Source organism: Grammomys surdaster, unplaced genomic scaffold (assembly GCF_004785775.1).
Source record: "Grammomys surdaster isolate TR1022 unplaced genomic scaffold, NIH_TR_1.0 144, whole genome shotgun sequence".
NCBI classification, from domain to species: Eukaryota; Metazoa; Chordata; class Mammalia; order Rodentia; family Muridae; genus Grammomys; species Grammomys surdaster.
In genome coordinates, this window is record NW_021604602.1 from 6,949,366 (window position 1) to 6,968,214 (window position 18,849).

Here is an 18,849-nt window from a genome sequence, read left to right on the forward strand (position 1 = left end):
CCCCTCACACACAGTCCTCTTCACGCAGTCCCCCCAGACAGACTGTGCTGCTACCTTGTGCAATTCTTCCTTCTCCTGCCGTGCCAGGCGGTACTGCTTCTCCAGGCCCTTCAGCCGGTGTGTGGAGTCCTCGTGCTCCTGGCGAAGGGTCACTGTATCCTCAAGTTGTCGTTCGAGCCTGTTTGAATCTGGACAGAAGAGAACTGGATTGTTTCTGTGTGTACAGTGACTTTGTGTTAGCTGATTTGCTGAGTTGGGGTTATCTGGTACCCTAACAGGCACATAGTCTTCTTCAGTAGTTTTCATGTATTGTGTGCGTGTGTGCAGTGTGTCCATGTGTAGTTACTGTGTGTGTGTCACACGTGCACACAATTATGTCCCATGTGTATGCTACAGTGAGGGTGTGGAGGTCAGAGGCCGACTCGCAGGCAGCAGGGACTGAATGCCGTCAGATTTGGTGGCAAGTGCCACTGCACCATCTTGGCGGCCTCACAAAGTCTTCCCTCAGAGGCCTTTCAGTTCCTGACATGGCATCCCGTGTCACAGACTCCCTACCGGCTCCCCGATGGATCCTAACTGTTGTTATTTTACTCTGAGACTCTCTGCTCACAGACAGCCCTCTCTGGTGCATGTGCTCGTTTCCTCAGGCCTTCTGCTGTCCAGTGAAGTGTTGGCCGGCCTCTCTCTGGATGGAAGGCAGTACTCTATTTAGTGAATAATAGACACGGCCCAAACCTTTTTTCATAATTAGGATGGTAGGGTCTAATCAGAAACGGACAGACTCCACTATAACCTGGAGGCAGAGGCTGACTGAGGAGCTATCCACATGTGGCTCAGGTATTCGGCTCAGAAGTGAGCAAGAACTATAAATAAGACTGGAAGGGGCTGGGGAAATGGCTCAGCAGCTAAGAGCCCTTGCTCTTGCAGAGCGCCTGGGTTCAGTTTCAGTCCCGAGCACAGTGGCTCTCCACTTCTTGTAACTCCTGTTCCAGGGACTATGATTTCCTCTTCTGGTTTCCACAGGTTCCAGGCACACACTCAGCACACACACGTGCACACAGACAAGACACTCGTGCACATAAGGAGAAGTGGAGGTGGAGGCTGAACCCCTAGAGTTCTGAGGCAGCGGCCAGGCAAGTTCAGTCCAGGGGAAGAGTTCATGGAAAATGACGGTATCAGAGCGAAGTAAGGTGAGAAAACAATTTGAAATATAGACAGCACGCCACGACTCTACATAAGCTCGCAAAGCTTCGGCTTTCCCTACTTTTCCACCTTAGGAAGAAACATTCTAAAAATAGCAGACTAATGCCCAAGAACAAAGAGCAGTAGGCTGCCAGCCAGAGGGAGCACCAACCTGCCAGAGGGAGCACCTCCCTGCCGGAGGGAGCACCTACCCGCCATTTTACTCTTCATGCGTTCAAGCTCTTCATTCAGCCTCTTGATTTCCTTGTCGCGGTTTGAGTTGCCCAGCGCCCGTGTGGAACCGTGAAGGGACTGCACAGTCTGGGTGGACTCTGAGGGAGACACAGCATTGAGAGCGGCCAGCCACATGCGCAGGGCAGGACCCTGGCCCGCATCGGGGCTGTCCGGCCACTCACCTTGCAGCTTCCGGCTCAGCTCCAGCTTCTCCTGTTCCAGCCTGCGTATCCTTCGCTCGTAAGCTTCGATCTGCAAGCTGTTCTCCAAATCCCGCTGCACGTCTTCGTCTTTGGTTAGCGTGTTGGACTGTATCATGCTCTTCAGAGAGCCTCGGTCGGAGAAGCAGCTGCAAATGGAGCAACAGGCTTTCTTACCGCTGAGAACAGCAGCGGCTTCGTTAGCATTCAGACTTTCTGGGCTGAGAGGCTTTTAAAGAAGCAAACCTGTATCTGTGAAAAGACTTTATTGTGTGAAGAGCCAACGTCAGACAAGAGCCTCCTTACCACCGTGACTGGGGAGGGAGGGGGAAGGGGGATCCCGAACAGGACACACCAGGGAACTCGCTGCTCAGGTTCAAATGGAAAAGCAAAAGGAGGCATTTTGCTAATGAGCTGGTCTCTAATGAGCTGGTCTTACTGGCAAGTGTGGCTCCCTGGTAAGTGGTCAAAGGCTCAATGGCTCTGCCTCTTACCAGTTGTGCTACCTGGGAGAGTTGCTGACAATTTCCTTTATCTTTAGTCTTGTAGACCAAACAGCATTATTAACCGAAGTGCTTTGGACAAATGGCTTAACTGTGGATGACCAGCTGATTCAGGACCACACTCATGTTTGTGAGCTCTGTCTTGACAGGCAGGCCTGGGCCTCACAGTGCGACTGTCACCCTGTGAGTGGGAATACACTGTGGACACTGAATCACTGAAAACACCTGGCACACTTCTGTGACTCTGCCAGTCAGACTGGCACCAGAGACAGGAGCTGCACACGCAACATCAACACCACTGGCTGAGGCCATGCATGGACAGGTGCTCCTGGAACTGTCAGGTTCACATCACAGGAGGGGCTGACCTCCGGCTCGCTGATGAGAATGAGGAGCCAGGGCTGTGGAACTGACACATGGAAGCAGTGTGCGCTGAAGGCTCGTTGGCTAAGCACAAGTTCAAATACCTGTGGCCACCACTGGCTTTCACCAGAATAAATCCTACCATCTGATAGCCTATACACAGGAGTTATCAGCCAAGATAGCCTATACACAGGAGTTACCAGCCATAGCCTGTGGACCTGATCCTGTTCTGAACCTTCCATGAACCTGTAAGAGTGTTCTCTACATGTCACGTCCCAGCCCCACTGCAGGGATGGAACCTAGGATCTCATGTATACTAGCCAAGTGCTGCCACTGTGCTACCTTCCCAGAAGTTTTCCATGTTATTGTATGTGTATGTTTTGTCTGCAAGTCTGCCTGTGTACCACATCCATACAGTACCCAAGGAGGCCAAAGAGAGGGAATCTAGACCTCTGGGACCACTGTTACACAGTTGTGAGCTGTCCTGTGAGTGCTCGAAACACAACCCCAGTCCTCTGGAAGAACAGCCTCGCTCTTAACTGCCAAGCTATCTCTCCAGCCCCAGTCTTTATACATTTAAAGTCCTGTAGAAGAAAAATCAAATGTGTACAGAGAACAGAAGATATGAAGTGCAGTTATCCATTGCTTAATGACAGGGACACGAGTGCTGACAGGTGACCTTGTGCCTGGCATGTGACCCGGCATGGCTGCAGGACAAGTCCACTGCACAAATCAGAGTGTGCTGCAGCTGTGTGACCCGGGGTAGTCAGTCAGCGGCTGCACGTCAAGCATGTCCAGCAAACATATGTATGCACAGTGGTGATCAGACCTTAGTAGCATTAGGCAAGGGAAATTTCAGGTCACCGCTGTGTGTGTGTCTGCTGTTGACCAAAACACTATGATGTAGTACACGACTGGGTTCACTATTTTGCCTTTTACAGAAAAAGTCAGCTGGACCTGATACCTACAGTTAGCAGTAGACTACAAAAGACCCTCTGTGTCTCCCTGGAGCCACAGCCTCCCAGCCCTTCCGGCTATGCCTACCCTTAGGAAGGGCAATGAGAAGGACCATCCCAGGCGTACCTTTCTGTCGTAAATGTAAAACCGATGAACGGCAAGTGCAGTCCTGAGAAGCCCGTGTGAGAGCCAGGAGGTAAGATTTCCTGTCCAAGAACACATACAGCACAAGTCAGACAAGTCGTCCTTCAAATAAGCGGCACAGTGCCACGAGAAACAAAACCAAGGACCCTGTCACCGCCGTCCCTACTCTGAGCTCCAGCTGCATAAAGGAGGAGCAACGAGGGCTGGCAAGAGGGCTCACCAGGCAGGGCTGACAGGCCAGGCCTCCAGTGCGCCTGAAGCCTTTACGTACACGACGTAGCCATGGGAAGCTGAAGCTGTAACACAGTAACAGATCTAACACCGAATAAAAAGGTATGAAATATGAAAACAAAAAAAGCAAAAGCCGTTTTATATGTGTGTTACGATAAGAGCATAGTTTTTTCTTTTTAATCAAAAAAGAAAGACCAAGCTGAAGGCTTTAAAGTAAAAAACAATGTAACGTAAATAGGTAGAATAGCCAATTAAAAAATAATTAAAAACATAAATATTATATGGCTGATTTTTAAGATGTGAATATGTGAATGCATGTGTATGTATAAGTATGTATATGCACATAAACATTTTGAAACAGTTTTTAGTTTAAAACAAAACAAAACAAAGAACCCGATGTAATGTTTAGATACGGTTTAACTATGCTCATCGGGCAGGGCCGGAACTCACTGTGTAGATCCAGCTGGTCTTGAACTGACAGATCTGCCTGCCTCTGCCTCTGCCTCCCAAAAGTGCTGGGATTAAAGGCGTGCGCCACCATACCCAGCTGCTTTAATTTGTGTGTGTGTGTGTGTGTGTGTGTGTGTGTGTGTGTGTATGTGTATGTGTGTGTGTGTGTGTGTGTGTGTGTGTGTGTGTGTATGCGATGTTCCCTGCAAAGACCAGAGGAGAGTGTTGGAGTCTCTACAGCTGGAGTGGCAGGCAGTATTGAGCTGCCTCATACGGGTGCTGTGCTGGGAACAGAGCTTGGGTCCCTCAGGAGGAATCCAGGCAGTCTTGACTGCTGAGCCACCTCTCCAGCTCCAGCCCTGCAGCTGACTGACTTGTCACTGCTGACTGAGACCCACCGTGAAGCAACCCGAGGAGGACACGGGCCCGGCACTCACAATGTTCCTCAGCATGCCATGCAAACACAGCTGACTGAGACCCACCGTGAAGCAACCCCATGAGGACACGGGCCCCACACTCACAATGTTCCTCAGTATGTCATCATCCACATCGAAGTTGGACGTGTCGGAAGGGCTGCTCACGTCGGGAATGTAGGGCGCCTCCAGGTTTCGTATGTTTTCCCAATTTAGACCTTCAAAGAATGCATGTTTCTTAAAGTCCTCTATCCCGTTCTGCCCAAGCCGGCGCTCTCTGCTGCATATTAGTCTCTGGATAAGGTCTTTTGCTTCTTCAGAGACATCAGTGACATGGGATGGGAACTGAAACCGCTCCTGGGGAGTAAGGGACGGCCAAAGATAGTCAAGAAAACCCGAGATGTGTGGACAGCACAAGAATAATCCTGATGTCATAATTAACCAGGTGTAAACTGAAGCTAGGGAATTCTCTCCCCACCCCCTAAGACAGGGTTTCTCTGTGTACCCCTGGTTGTCCTAGAATTCACTTTGTAGATCAGGTTGTCCTCAAACTCAGAGATCCCCCTGCCTCTGCCTCCTGAGTGCTGAGATTAAAGGCATGTGCCACTTCCAACTGAAGTTATGGAATTTTAATTCCAAAAAGGCAAACAAAAAAAGCATTCCCTTTGGGCCTGCAAGACAGCCTGTGGGTAAAATATACTCACTTGCCTTGCAGCCTGGAGTTTGGAGTTTGAGCCCCAGAACCAACATAAAGAGAGGACAAAATGCCACAAAGTGGTCCTCTAGCTTCAAATACATGCTGTGTGGCACATACATCCACACACATGTATCATACACACATCATACATCCACACACATACATCATACATCCACACACATGTACCATACATAAGTAAAACAGCCTATCATAGCTGAGCAGTTAAGTACTGCCCACAGTGAGATGGACAGATTAGAATTCAGGCTCTCAAAACAGTTAGGAACACAGACAAGTGGGCCGTGGTAATTTGGGGAGTACAGCCTGCACAGTGCTCGGCCAACACGAGAAGCACACACATGGCTGGAACACAGACAACATCTCTGAAGCATGTCCTTCCTTCTGTCCCGTGTGTGCAGTGTCCCCATCTTATGCTAATGGGATCTCAAACCTCTGCCCCCCTTTCCCTGTCCCTCCCGCCCCATCTGGCCTCCGACCACCACCCCCACCCCACCGCAGCCTGTGAAGGTGCTAGAACAGCACACGGCATCTCTCACCTCATGGTTCATGATCTTCCCATAGGTCTCCACCAGAGACTCTGCGTAGAATGGCGTTTCTCCATACAGCATCTCATACATGCAGACGCCCAGGGACCACCAGTCACACTCAGGCCCGTATTTGCCCATGCCATCCTCCATGGCCTGCAGGATCTCTGGTGAAATGTAGTCAGGTGTGCCCACAGCCACGGAAGACTGAACCTTGGAGGGAGGAGGGTGATGAAGGAACCAAGAACATCATTAACTACGTTCCTTAGAACACAGCAGCAACAGGAAACACAACAGTCCGTGGGAGAACGGTGGCGGGTGATGAGGAGCCAAGGCCAGGTGATTCCACACACACAGCACTCTTGCAGCCTCAGCTCTGGGAGGCTCCCGGCGGGCTTGAGTCTCTAGAGGCAGCAGGCCCGTACCCGCTGCCCATGCTTGCAGGGTGGTCTAGGGGCCCCTGTCCAGGCCAGCCCTTGACTCCCCGGTTCAACACAAGGCCTTAGAAAAGCATGTGTTGGCTTCTAACAAGCTCCCAGGGGCTGTGGCTTTCTAACACAGCCCGCCCTGGGTGTCTACAGGGAAGGCAGGCAATTCGGCCCAGCATGGACAGGATTCCCTAGGCTTTCCCTAGTCTTTGTTTAGGGGGTCTGATATGACATCAGCAAGCACATGCCTGAAGCAAAGGTACACTCTTAAGAAGGCTGCTATCAGCGAGGGCCAACCAATCACCACAGGAAAGCAACAGAGGATTAAATACACTGACAGGACATAGCAGGGCAATTGTCAACATGGTAGCCGAGGCTTGAAGACCGAGGCTTAGGCGGGAATGGGGGAGTGGTTACAGGCCCATCTAAGAACAGACTAGACTCTATGGGGTCCCCTGAAGAAAGAGCATCTCAGGGACGGAGTGCTACTCTGAGTGGACAGCAGAGACTGTGCCCAGTGCTTTCCAGCACAGCAGGTCACATACAGCCTGCGGTGGGGGTGAGTGAATGTCCACTGTGGTGACACTGTAAAAGTGCCCAAAGGACACTGCTCTCTCATCACCAGAAGAGTGATTTGGATTTGACCACAACAGCAATCTGCCAACAAGTCAATGTGGGATAAGAATTTACAACTAGTGTTCCACGGCCTGTGTGGCCTGTGCGGCGGTGCCCCACGGCCTGCGTGGCGTGGTCAGCTGGTGCTCCACAGCCTGCATGGTGTGGTCAGCTGGTGTCCGCACACAGCTCTTTGAAAACACACTGGTGGAAAATGTCTAGGCCGCTCACTTTTGGAGTGTCTGGCATCACACTTGAAGTGTAGGATTTAAAGAAGCAAAGCCTCCTGTAAGGGACTGCAGGGACTGCTGTGGTCACAGGAGAGAATGTGATGACCCAGGATGCAGCTAAACAGTGGGGAGAGCTGGCCACCGAGACACCTCTGAGCAGCTCCTCACAGGCCACTGGTTCTAGTGCTGGTCTGGCCGTGGGCACCGGCTGAGCCAGGCTCCTCCTGTCCTACAACAGGGACATCAGCTGGTGCCCACAGCATTCTGTACCAAGGAACCCAGTTTGAGGAAGCTCACCTGGCAGAAAGCTACCTGGGGCAGAAGAATTCTGAAGAATGGTGCCCAAGGCTGTCCTCTGGCCTCCACACAGACACGTGCACGCACACCTGTATACGCCCACATACATATCTGCACACGGCTCTCACACATACATATGGTTTTCAAACTTTAAAAATTACCCAAAAATTCTCCTAAATAGATTTTTTTCTTAATTTAATTAGTAAGCCTGGTTTTCTTAATTTTATCTCAAACGGAACACTGAACCCCGTTTTAACTACAATCTGAACCCAAAAGCAAATGGCGGCCTTCCTTCAGCAGGAAATAAACCCAAGAGCAATGGCGGCCTTCCTTCAGCAGGAATACCTACAGTGCCATCATCGTTCATCTTCAAGCACGATCCAAAGTCAGCCAGCCGGATATGACCGTTGACATCCAAGAGGACGTTGTCGGGCTTAATGTCTCTGTGGGTGAGACAAGCAGAATGAGTTCCCTGTGTCAGTGCGCGCACAGAGAGAGGCAGCTGTGACCAAGCATGGCAGCTGTCACCACGGGCACCCCTTTCTCCCATCAGCACGTCGACTCCTGTCACCTGCCCCTGGCTAAGGTTCCCTGATATCCTCTGTCTTCTGGAGGAGGCTCATCAGCCACAGGATCAGAAAATGACATCTAAGAGCTAGGGAGATGGCTCAGCAGTGAAGGGTGCCTGGTGTTCAGGCTTTAGACCACAGCAACCACAGAACAGCCAAGGGTTCCACAAATGCCTGAAACCAGCTCTGAGGGTCTCATGCCCTCTTTAGCTCTGTGCTCTCTCTCATTCTGTCTCTTCTCTCCGTCTCGTTCTCCTGCCCCACTCTCTCTCGGCACTGCCCGCCATGGCACCACATGGTACTCCGTAGTCTGTGGAAAGTGCTATGGAGAGATGTAAGCGGGATCATGGGACGTGTAGCACAGAGGGAGCCAGGGGAGAAGTGAGGCAGTGCTGCAGGCTAACAGTCTGCTCTACACAGATGCTGCACAGCCCGCACACAGCTGGCTACCACCGCAAATGGCAGGGTCACAGCCAAGGCAAGCTGCCCAGAGCTCACGAAGTCAACTTACTGCCTTTCTACAAGCCTAAATGCTGGGCTGAGGCCTGAGACTCAGATCACCACAGACAGCTCTGAGGCAAGAGAGCATGCCCACCGAAGCCATGCTCACGTCTGTTCCCAGCGGCACGCCGTGTCGTGCATCCGCTGCAGGAGTGCGTGCAGACTACACTGCAGCCACGTGAGAGGGCTCTGCAGGGGACACAGGGAGCCCGCCACAGTCGCAGCAAAGAACAGTTCTTGGGAAGAAATGGAAACCCAAAGCAGGAGAAAACTAGCACCAGTATGCTGGTAGTAAGTACGCTCACACAGTCACGACTGAGCAAACACGCTCACAAACACGACTGAGAAGAGAAACAGCTCAGGAGTAGCACACTCAGAGGTGAGGCTAGAGGAGTTCAAGGTCAGCCTGGGCTACACTGTGAGACTAAAAAGAAAGAAGGGAAGGGAAAAGAAAGGTGGCAGAGACATGACACAAGGAAGGAGCAGCTGTGGAACCAAAATGCCACAGCAGAAAAACTAAAGAGAGAAGCAGATTTAATCAGAGAAGAAATACAAGAAAAAGAGTGAACAGTAAGCCGAGCGGGTACTGATCTACAAGACGCTTGAGAGAGAGTGAGTTTAACCCACGCCTGGGGAGGCACTGGAGAAGGGAGGTGGAGGTGACAGAGAGGGACGGACGGAGAAGGAGGGATGAGCAGGCGAAGGAGCTGAAGAGGGAGACGAGCCGGCAACGGGCCCAACAGACACAAGAAAGGCAGTCAGTAAACCATGACCCCCTTCTGAAACAGACTCGGAACATTCTGTCTGGGTAAGGGAGATCTGCGTCTGATGAGACACCAGAGACTCAAAAACAGAAGCACTGTCCTGTGTCTTCAGACCCAGGGAAGATAATACTTCATGCAGAAAAATTAGCTGACTAGAATGGCAAGAAAAGCCTGAAGAAAAAGCGGTGTGAGAATGTGACCTTCAAGTGGCATCCATGAAGCCTGTGCTGTGGCACCAGTGTGGGGAACGCAGGGAGAGGGAGGGCAGCGCCGTCGACAGAACATCCAGAAGCTTCATGAAGGAAAAGATTGCCTAGGTGTGCGTGTCTGTTAATCCCTGCGCAGACAGACGTGGCCCAGGAGGATCATAGCTTCCCGGGCTAAAGAGACAGATCTTGCTTTTTAAAAGAGAGGGAAGGGCTGGAGGCTGGCTCAGTAGCTAACAACACGTAGTCAGGTGGATCGTAACTGCTGTAACCCCAAGGGGATCCAGTACCTCTGGCCTTGGTGGGGCACCTGAATTGACATGCACATAATTAAAAATAATAAAAATAAACGCTAAAAAAGAAATGAAGAAAACTTGAGGATGACAGATAAAAGACAAATATTTCTTTATAAGAAAATAAGCCAGAAACCCTAGTGAAGTGAGAACATATAACTCAGAAGCAGACACACAAATATATAAAAAGGTTCAGCTTCACAAAAAACTGAAAAAGAAAAATACAACTGTATGCCGTCTCCTTGTCATCAGGTGTCAAAGGCTGGGCATACCCAGTTGGCATGGATACAGAGGAAACAGCATTTCATACACTAAGGACTGGGGAGCAAACAGGGGTCAGCTACGGATAAAAAGACAGCTCGTAGTGGAAGTCTACTGATCCAGAGATACTGGTTCTGGAATTACCCTGCAGACACACCAACATTCAGATGGAGATACAGCTACCCAGGACCATACTGTGTGCAGCTGAAACACACCTAATGCTCACACCTGGGGCATCAGCATACTGCAGAGCAGTAGACAGATGTAACAGGGCTGGAGGCACGGCACAGTGGTTGAGAGCACTCGTCAACCTCCCCGAGGGCTCCCAGATCTCAAGGACTGCACACTGGAAATAAGCAGCGATCAGAGAGAAGCAGAGAGCTTCCTGTGGCAGAGGTGGGTCGGAGGACCTAGAAGTAGGTCATCCAGTGCCAGCAGTGAAGCCCAGCCAGGGAAAGCCTGCCAGGGGTCACTCCTGGGAAGGAGACTAGGAAGAGATGTGCATGGGTTCAAAGTGCCTTTTTAGGGTACAAGTGCAGGAAAAGTTGAGCGAATCATCGTTGGACAATGTGGTTCATTGCTGTCACAGAACTGATGGACGGTATCTGCTGAGTGCGAACTGAAGAATGCTCTACTCTAAAACCAGAGGACCAGCCATGCCCGTTCTACTGCAAGAGTGGGGTACAGTATTCTTTAAAAGCACTAAGTTCATAAAAAAACAAAGAGGGGGATAAGGAATGATTCCAGATTTAAAAGGTAGAGAAGATGGGGCTTGAGTGTGGTCCTAGAACTGGCTCTCAGTCAGGACAGTGGTGTCCTGAAGGAGAGAGTCTTCACAGTCATAGGCACTGGGACTTGTGCGCTGTAGCTGGTGCTGTCACTACAGGGGGCTTTCAGAGGCTAAAGACAAGCCACTTCCACCTCCCTCTTCTCTTTCTGCTTCCTGCTCTCAATTCAATGTGTGAGCTTTTGGCTTCTGGGTCCTTGGCCCCAAGCCTGCCACCATCAACTCTTCCCCACCTGGGACTATAAGCCAAAGGGAACTCTCTTTCTTAACTTGCCTTTGGCCATGGTGTTTCACCACAGTGACAGAAGAGACAGATATAAGGATCAGGGGCCAATGTGAGCACAGACAAAAGTAAAACCAAGAATGAGTTTCCCCAGCTGGGCAGAGTGGCATACACCTTAATCCCACAACTCCAGAGGCAGACAGAGCTCTATGAGTTTGAGGCCAGCCTGGTCTACATAGCAAGTCCAGAAGAGCCAGAGCTATATTATAAAGACCCTGTCTCAAAATCAAACACCAAAATAAAACAAGAGGTCTCCTGAGGCTATCCACACGCTATGAAGAGAACGTACCTAACCCTAAAACATCTAACGCACACAACAACGAGGCTCCAGAAAGACGCTGTGCACATCCGTGTGTGCACATGGGAGAGGGAAGAGCTGGGCAGCATGTCAGCAATGTGTGAATCTGGGCGGATGCTTTTCTACTTTTCTTGCAAGTACTACATGAGCTAGAAATCATTTCAAACACTGTTTTAGAAGGGAATGTGAGAGCAGGGGTGTTGCCCAGCAGAGAGAGCACCTGCTAGCATATGTGAGACCCTAAATCCAATCTCTAGGACGCCAACATGAAAAGGGAAAAAGATAACGCACACTATAGACAGGCCGGGAGTGGCAGTGAATGCCTGTAAACTGAGCATTAGCAAGGCTGGAGCAAAAGAATCCCACTGCAGGCCGTCCTGTTGGCGAGACCTCACCTCAAACCCCAACAGCGCATGTAGAGTCTGGCTCAGGCTATATCATTAAAAACAGGCAAAGCTAACTTGTATTTCTAAGGCTCCAATGAAGTAGTCTCTTGCCACGGACAGCTACTCAAATTAACTAAGAACCCAGGAGCCAGTGAGACAAAGGCAATGGACAACACCGGAGGACCTAGGTTTGATACCCGAGACCCTCATCGTAGAGAAATAACTATAGCAATTTGCTCTCTAACTTCCACGGCGCACATACCTACAGACAGACAGACAGACAGACAGACACACACACACAGGGCGGGGGGGGGAGGATTTTAGAGCCTGAAGAGATGGCTCAGTGGTTAAGCACTTGCTGCTCTCTAGAGGACAGAAGTCTGGTTCCCAGCACACATCCAGTAGCTTACAACTGCTTGTTAACTGTAGCTCTAGGAATCCAGCTTCTCCTGGATTCTCCAGGCACCCACACAAGTGGTATATAGACACAGACAGATACATAAATAAAAATGATAAATTCTCTTTTTATACATCACAAGGCTCAGCTGTAATAGTCAAACAGCATTGTATACTGATTCCACCAGAAGCTATTTTACCAACTCGGGTGACGTGAGAAAGAAAAGGGTGGCCCTAAGGGAGTGTACCTGAGGTGACTCTTCTGGCCTTTCCCACTGCTGTGACAGAGAACACTATGCTTCAGCCCTCTCCTGGCCTGTGAGGGCTTCATGGGCCAGTTTGGGCAGCTAAGAGCATGGGAGTACAGGGAGGAACCCCGAAAATCAAAGATGGCTCAGCTGTTGGGAATTCAACCACCACAAATGGAGCAATGGGAGCCGGACATCCTGGTGTTTCCGAGCTCAAGGTGTGATGTAGGAAAAGGACCTGTGCCTGCACTTAGTCACTTGAAGAAGACTTGTCAAAGGCAGGACTCCCCAGGTGGCCTGGAACTGAGGCCTGAGGCTAGGAACTCCAAAAGGAGGCTTTCACAGTTCAATATAACGTCCACACAGCTCGTGAAGAGGTGGTTACCTGTGCACGTAGTGGAGCTGGTGGATCGAGTCGATGGCCAGCACCATCTCGCCAATGTAGAACCTCGCCATATCTTCAGGAAGCTTGTCTTCAAACTTACTCAGCAGGGTCAGCAGGTCACCACCCACATAGTAATCCATAACCAAGTACTGCAAATCAGAAAGAGGAGAAAACAGCTCTTAACAGCGAACCTCACCCGAGCTACTGTGGAAGCTGTCTGGCTCAAGCCTGTCAGGGTCAGACATGCAGGCCAGGCTGGCTTCCACCCTGCTGTGTTGTGCTGCTGCAATGCAAATGCGCACGGCAGAGAACAGGTTTCTAGTCAATGAAGAAAGGCCAAAGGCATCGCTAATATAGAAAGCCCATAAAGCCAGGGATCTGAAGCGGACTGTCCAGCACTGCAGGGTTTAGTCCTCAGGTCCCCGAGTCGTGGGACACTGACCAGAGCAGGACAGTGCTATCTAAAGCCACAGACACCAGCAGCTCCTGCTGGAAGAACAATGCCATCAAAGAGCAGGAAGGGAAGGGAAGATAGGTTCAGCCACAAGCAGGTCAGACAGCCCCTGCTTCATAGGGAGAAATGTCTTCTCTTCAACAAGCTCAGTGCACCCCTTCACTAGTGTGGCCACAGGGCCACAGGGTGTCAGGTACTGTATGCTGGCACAGACATGCTGCTCTGACATGCAGCGCTCAGAGCTCATGCAGGACGATCTCAGAGCTGCAGAGGCTCTAATGGAAGCATCCCATTACATCAGAGGGTGTGGGACAGGAGGACCACTGCAGGTCACAGGTGGGTGGCAGGCCACAGCAACTCTACTGGGACACACAGGGAAACATGCTGTCTCATTTCCATGACAAACTAACTTTTCAGTCACCACCATAACAAGGAATTACCACTGTCTGGTTAGCTGAGCCAAGGAAACCACTCTTTAAAAGAGCATTGAGATTTAATACAGTAACAGCTCTTCCCTGGGTGACAGCTGCACACTGCCTATCTGAGCTAGGCCTGTCACCTATCTGTTCTCAATACGGTCCTCCTCTCATGCCAAACTTAGGGCTGGCTCACAATCCAACAGGACAGAGGATGCCTGCCCTATGAAACTCAAGTGATCACCATGCCACCGTCTAAGAGTGGCCTGTTGGGGTGAGCAAACTGGAACATCCTGGTCTTAAAGCGTGTAACCGACAGCTCTTCACCCTGCTTCCGAAATCCTCCTCAGGTGTCCCTTCATCTACAAAGCTGTCCTTCTTCCTGTGTCCCTACCCTGTGAAGGCCCCTTCGGCCTGCTTCCCAACCAACTGCATCCTTAAGGGCAGTGCCCTGCATCACCAAGTCTGTCTCCTATACCTCACTCAACTTCTGCCTCTCAGTGGACAGATGCCACATTACGTTTCTATCATGTGGCACCTCCAACCCAGCCTGCCTCAACACTCAGCCCGTTTGCACTCCTGGGCGGCAGGAGCAGGGGCCTGAGGTGTGACCGTTGAACATGCCCTTGCTCAGTAGGGTTCATGTCACTAAAGGAAGACCACAGGAAGCACAGAGAACAATGGAAAGGCCTAAAACAAGCCTGTCTGACACAGGCCCCTGACCAGAAGCTGAGCACAGACCATGGGGCACTGGAGTCAGGGCCAGAGGGACAGCCAGGGATGTGTAAGGAGGCCAAGAGGGAAGAGCGGAATCTGGAAGCTGGAGCTACAGTTACAACCAAGCCTAGGGGCAGGGAGGATGAAGCCAGAACTTGTGGCAAGAGCTCAGCAGTGCTGGGGACCAGTGAGACTGAGAGGCTCAGCAGTGCTGGGGTCGGGACCAGTGAGACTGAGAGGCTCAGCAGTGCTGGGGTCGGGACCAGTGAGACTGAGAGGCCTTTCAGGCAGGCCAGGTGTTATGGAGGGATGGTGGGGCCTGAAGACCGTGGGCAGACACTCTTCAGCAACTGCCGAAGGATGCTCTTGAGGTGGGGGAGGGGAAGACCCAGGAGAAACCGCAGCCCTCAAGATAACAGAGGGTGAGAGTCTGCACCGCAGCCGAGCTCCAGGGGCTCCACGTCTACCTAGGAATCTAAAGACAGAGCTGCAGGTCTGTGGTAATGGCCATTGTGACTCATGGCTCCCTGGAAAACAAGCCACGGAAAGGAAATGAACAGCTTATAGGGCAGATCCAAAGAAACTTAGTTTGGAGTAACCTCTGCTGTCGTGTAGGTTGGGAGTGAGGTCAATAATTCTACACTCTTAACAGTCAACAGGCTTACCTTAGTAAGACTTCAGAAACCTCAGAATCAGAACACACACTAGCCCTGGGCCACAGATGAACCCCATGCTCCCAAGTGAGGCATCTGTCTCCTGCCTCTCCCTTACAGTACAGCTCCTGTCCCGACAATCCTTACACGCTCTGGCTGAGGCAGTGGGTCGGCTGATTCTCCATATCCTAGAAAGCAACCGAGAACGCTGCATCTGCCCTGGAGATTCCTAGCTGAGTGTGAACCTTGAGAACACGGCATCTGCCCTGGAGATCCTAGCTGAGTGTGAACCTCGAGAACACGGCATCTGCCCTGGAGATCTTAGCTGAGTGTGAACCCCGAGAGCAGCTGGCGATGCCCATCGACACTCCATACGGCACAAGACTGAGCTGAGGGAAGAAATCTGAAACAAAACTGTCATCCCATGATGCCCAGTTCCCCCGAAAGCTCAAATAGTTCCTGTCAGAAGAGTGCGTGTCCACGGGACTACTGAGTGTCCACTCAAACACTCGGGTACAGGTGTTCCTTGGGAACTGAGGAACACCAACCTTCTCAGCAAAACAGAACGGGGACCCTAACACAGCTGCTGTCATCTGTGCAAGGACCGTGTCTCACATTCTGTGCCCCAGACACCCCAGTTATCAAAGGAGGGTGTGCACAAAAGCTTCCGACATGGGAGTCATTGGCAAGGCTGACCATATAACCAGAGGCCTAATGTATCTTGGGATACCTACCGATGGATGCCAAAGACACAGTCCTCTAAACAAACAATATGACAGACACCATCTACCATACCCTGGACGTTCAAATCTCAGGGGTTTTGATGTTGGGAAGAAACTAAGATGAATAAAAACACAAACAAATGAATACTTGACCAAGGAGCCTCTTCCCAGGGCAAACAGGCAAGGGCGCTGTGTGAACAGAGACAGGCCTCGGGTTCCCACCTGGAGGCTAAGTTACAACTGTTTAGCCGCAGTTGAGGCAAAAGCACTGGCTGCAGTGAGTTAAGCACAGCCCTGCTTCCCGAGTCCACTCAGAGAACAACCCGAAGCCTTGAGCCATCCTGGATTTCCTACAGAAGGAGCCTCAGGCCACTGAGGGCTCAAGGTCGTCGGCTGCGTCTCCGCTCGGGGCTCAGAACCATCATCCTCATCTCCACTGGCTGCCCGAGGACCGCCCAGAGCTGTGCACACTCACCTCTACTCATGCGTGTGTACCACAAAGCTGACTAAAGGAAGGTGTTCCTCCCAAAGTCCTCCCCATACTTCGAGTGAGTGCTGGCTCGTCAGGAGCCCCCAAGAAACCCAGACAAGATCTGTCTGGGTACTCATCTCCTCGGCCCTCACATGGGAAAGGAGAGGCAGCTACATAGTGCAAAGCTGGGGCATCAAAAATTCCCGTGTGCTGCTGCTTTTCTCTCAGCCTTCCGAGCCCACTGCCTTGGCCTTCACTGAGGTGGGACCAAGGGTGTGCTGCCTGCCACACAGCTGAGATTCTTACTGTTACACACAATTCAAAACAGAAAAGAAAAAACAAACTAACAAAATAGTTTAAAAAGAAGTTTTATACACTTAATATGTTTCCAGAACCAAGTCATGCAGTAAATGAATGGTCTGAGAACAACGCTGTACAGACCTTGGAAGCTTCCTGTTAAAAATTGTCCCTGGTGGCCGTTGAATTGAAACAGACCTCTCAGTTTTATGTAGGCTATGTACTGACAGCGGCCACTCCACACTGTCTGACTCTTCTCTGAGTGGCACCAAGGAGGAGCCAAAACTGCGAGGGACCGTGCCTGTGGGGGCGGGGCCCAGGGCCCGGCGTGCAGACCTACCAGGTAGTTCTCATCCTGGAAGGCGTAGTGCAGCGCAGTGATCCACTGGCAGTCGCCGTTCACCAGCACATCACGCTCTTCTCGAAAGCAAGCTGTCTGTGAGGAACGAGAGGACCCTCAGTCTGTGTCCCTCTAGGCAGGATGCCTTAGAACATGTTCCTAATACTAGCAGTCTCTGTGGTGACTGGGATCTGCAGAGTACCCCGAATCCTGATTGCCTGGAGCCCGATGGAACCAAATGTCCCGCCTGTCCCAGCAGCTTCTGCAGAAGCTAAGAGACTGGAAATCTCTGCTCTTCCTCTCCTGAGCCAGCGTCTCCTTCCCCGTCCCCAGTGGCTGTGGCTGTGGCCCACACCTTAAGATCACCCTCCATGGACTCAGCAGCAGCTCTCAACCCCCAACCCCAGCACACATATCCCCACACACAACACACACATATCTCACACCCAACATATATACACACACACACACCCAACACACACACACATCCCCACACCCAACACACACACACATCCCCACACCCAACACATACACATCCTCACACATAACACATACACACACCCAACACACACATATCCCACACCCAACACACACCCAACACACACACATCCTCACACACAACACACACACACACATCCTCATACCCAACACACACACACACAGCACACACACAACCCCACACACACCACACACACACCCTCCCACACCCAACACACACACATCCCCATACCCAACACACACAGAGCACACACACAACACACATCCCCACACCTCTTTACCAAACCAGCTTCTTCCCTCGCCCTGGGTGTGACACACATGATACCCAATTGCACACACGCTTCTGAGCAGCCACATGGCGGACAAGAGGGGACAACCTGCTTACTGATGGGAAACAAGGTTTATTCAGTCTGCTGAGGAACGGTCACAGTCAGATGCCAGTCCTATAGCCAGTCCTGATGACCAGGATCACATGGGTAAAAGGCTTTTAGCCTAGCGGGTTAAAAGAGAAAGAGCTTGCCCTCTCTGTCACTCTGTCTGTCTCTCCCTCTCTTTCTCTCCCTCTCTAAAGCTGTGTGACCAAATTCAAACCGAGTCAGCGCTCTCCTACCCTCTCTCTCTACTGGAGACCTCACACCGTCCCCTCCCAGGTGCTTCCGCAGCCCTAGCCCCTTCTTCCCGCAGACTGCTTCAGTGAGTCTCACTTGCCAATGTGTTCACTAGTGTTTTTGTCACCATGACACAAGCTAGAGTCAGCTGGGGAGAGGGAACCTCGATTGAGAAAATGCCTGTGAATCAGGCTGTGGACAAGCCCGTGGGGAATTTTCTTGGTTGGTGATTAATGTGGGAGGGTCCACATCAGTGCGGGCAGTGCCATCCTCGCAAGATGGTTCCGAGTTGTGTAGGAGAGCAGGCTGAGCGAGCCGTGGGGAGCAAGCTGGTAAACAGCGCTCCTCCACGGCCTCTGCTTCAAGCTGGTAAACAGCGCTCCTCCACGGCCTCTGCTTCAGTTCCTGCCTTTCCTCAAGGATGGGCTGTGACAGGGAACGCTGAGCCGAATAAGCCCTCTTCTCCCTCAGCTGATTTTGGCCAGTCAGCTTTTATGAAGCAACAGAAAGCAAACCATGACCCGGAGTATGTGAGAACAGGGAGTTCACTGAGAGAACAGAGGGAATGCACTGCTGATGCAGGTAGCTAGGGCAGGGGTGGGGTTACCAGCTGACTGAGAAGGTGACAACTTAGCCAACCAGGATTCACTTCTTGAGCAATAGAAAAGGGTACGGTCCTGTGTGGGGGCTACATCAGGAAAGAGGAAATCGGTCCGGAAGGAGAACAAGGCATAGAAACAAGTGAGACAGCAGGAGTGTGAGTGCCTGTGGGAGGCTAGTCAGTGTCACCCTGTCCACAAAAGCTGAAGCTC

The 18,849-nt window shown here is 51.3% G+C and overlaps 1 protein-coding gene across 1 annotated transcript in view; it reads right to left on the bottom strand.

Moving 5' to 3' along the window:
• Nucleotides 1-18,849, bottom strand: part of Cdc42bpb (CDC42 binding protein kinase beta) — a 90,318-nt gene that overhangs the window by 30,880 nt on the left and 40,589 nt on the right. The window contains exons 3-11 of the mRNA XM_028764438.1: nt 16,932-17,027; nt 12,861-13,009; nt 7,833-7,926; nt 5,926-6,126; nt 4,783-5,031; nt 3,563-3,642; nt 1,599-1,765; nt 1,395-1,514; nt 55-188 (exon numbers count right to left, since the gene is read on the bottom strand). Of these exons, the coding sequence (XP_028620271.1) occupies nt 55-188; nt 1,395-1,514; nt 1,599-1,765; nt 3,563-3,642; nt 4,783-5,031; nt 5,926-6,126; nt 7,833-7,926; nt 12,861-13,009; nt 16,932-17,027 (1,290 nt within the window). The remainder of the gene's footprint in view (nt 1-54; nt 189-1,394; nt 1,515-1,598; nt 1,766-3,562; nt 3,643-4,782; nt 5,032-5,925; nt 6,127-7,832; nt 7,927-12,860; nt 13,010-16,931; nt 17,028-18,849) is intronic.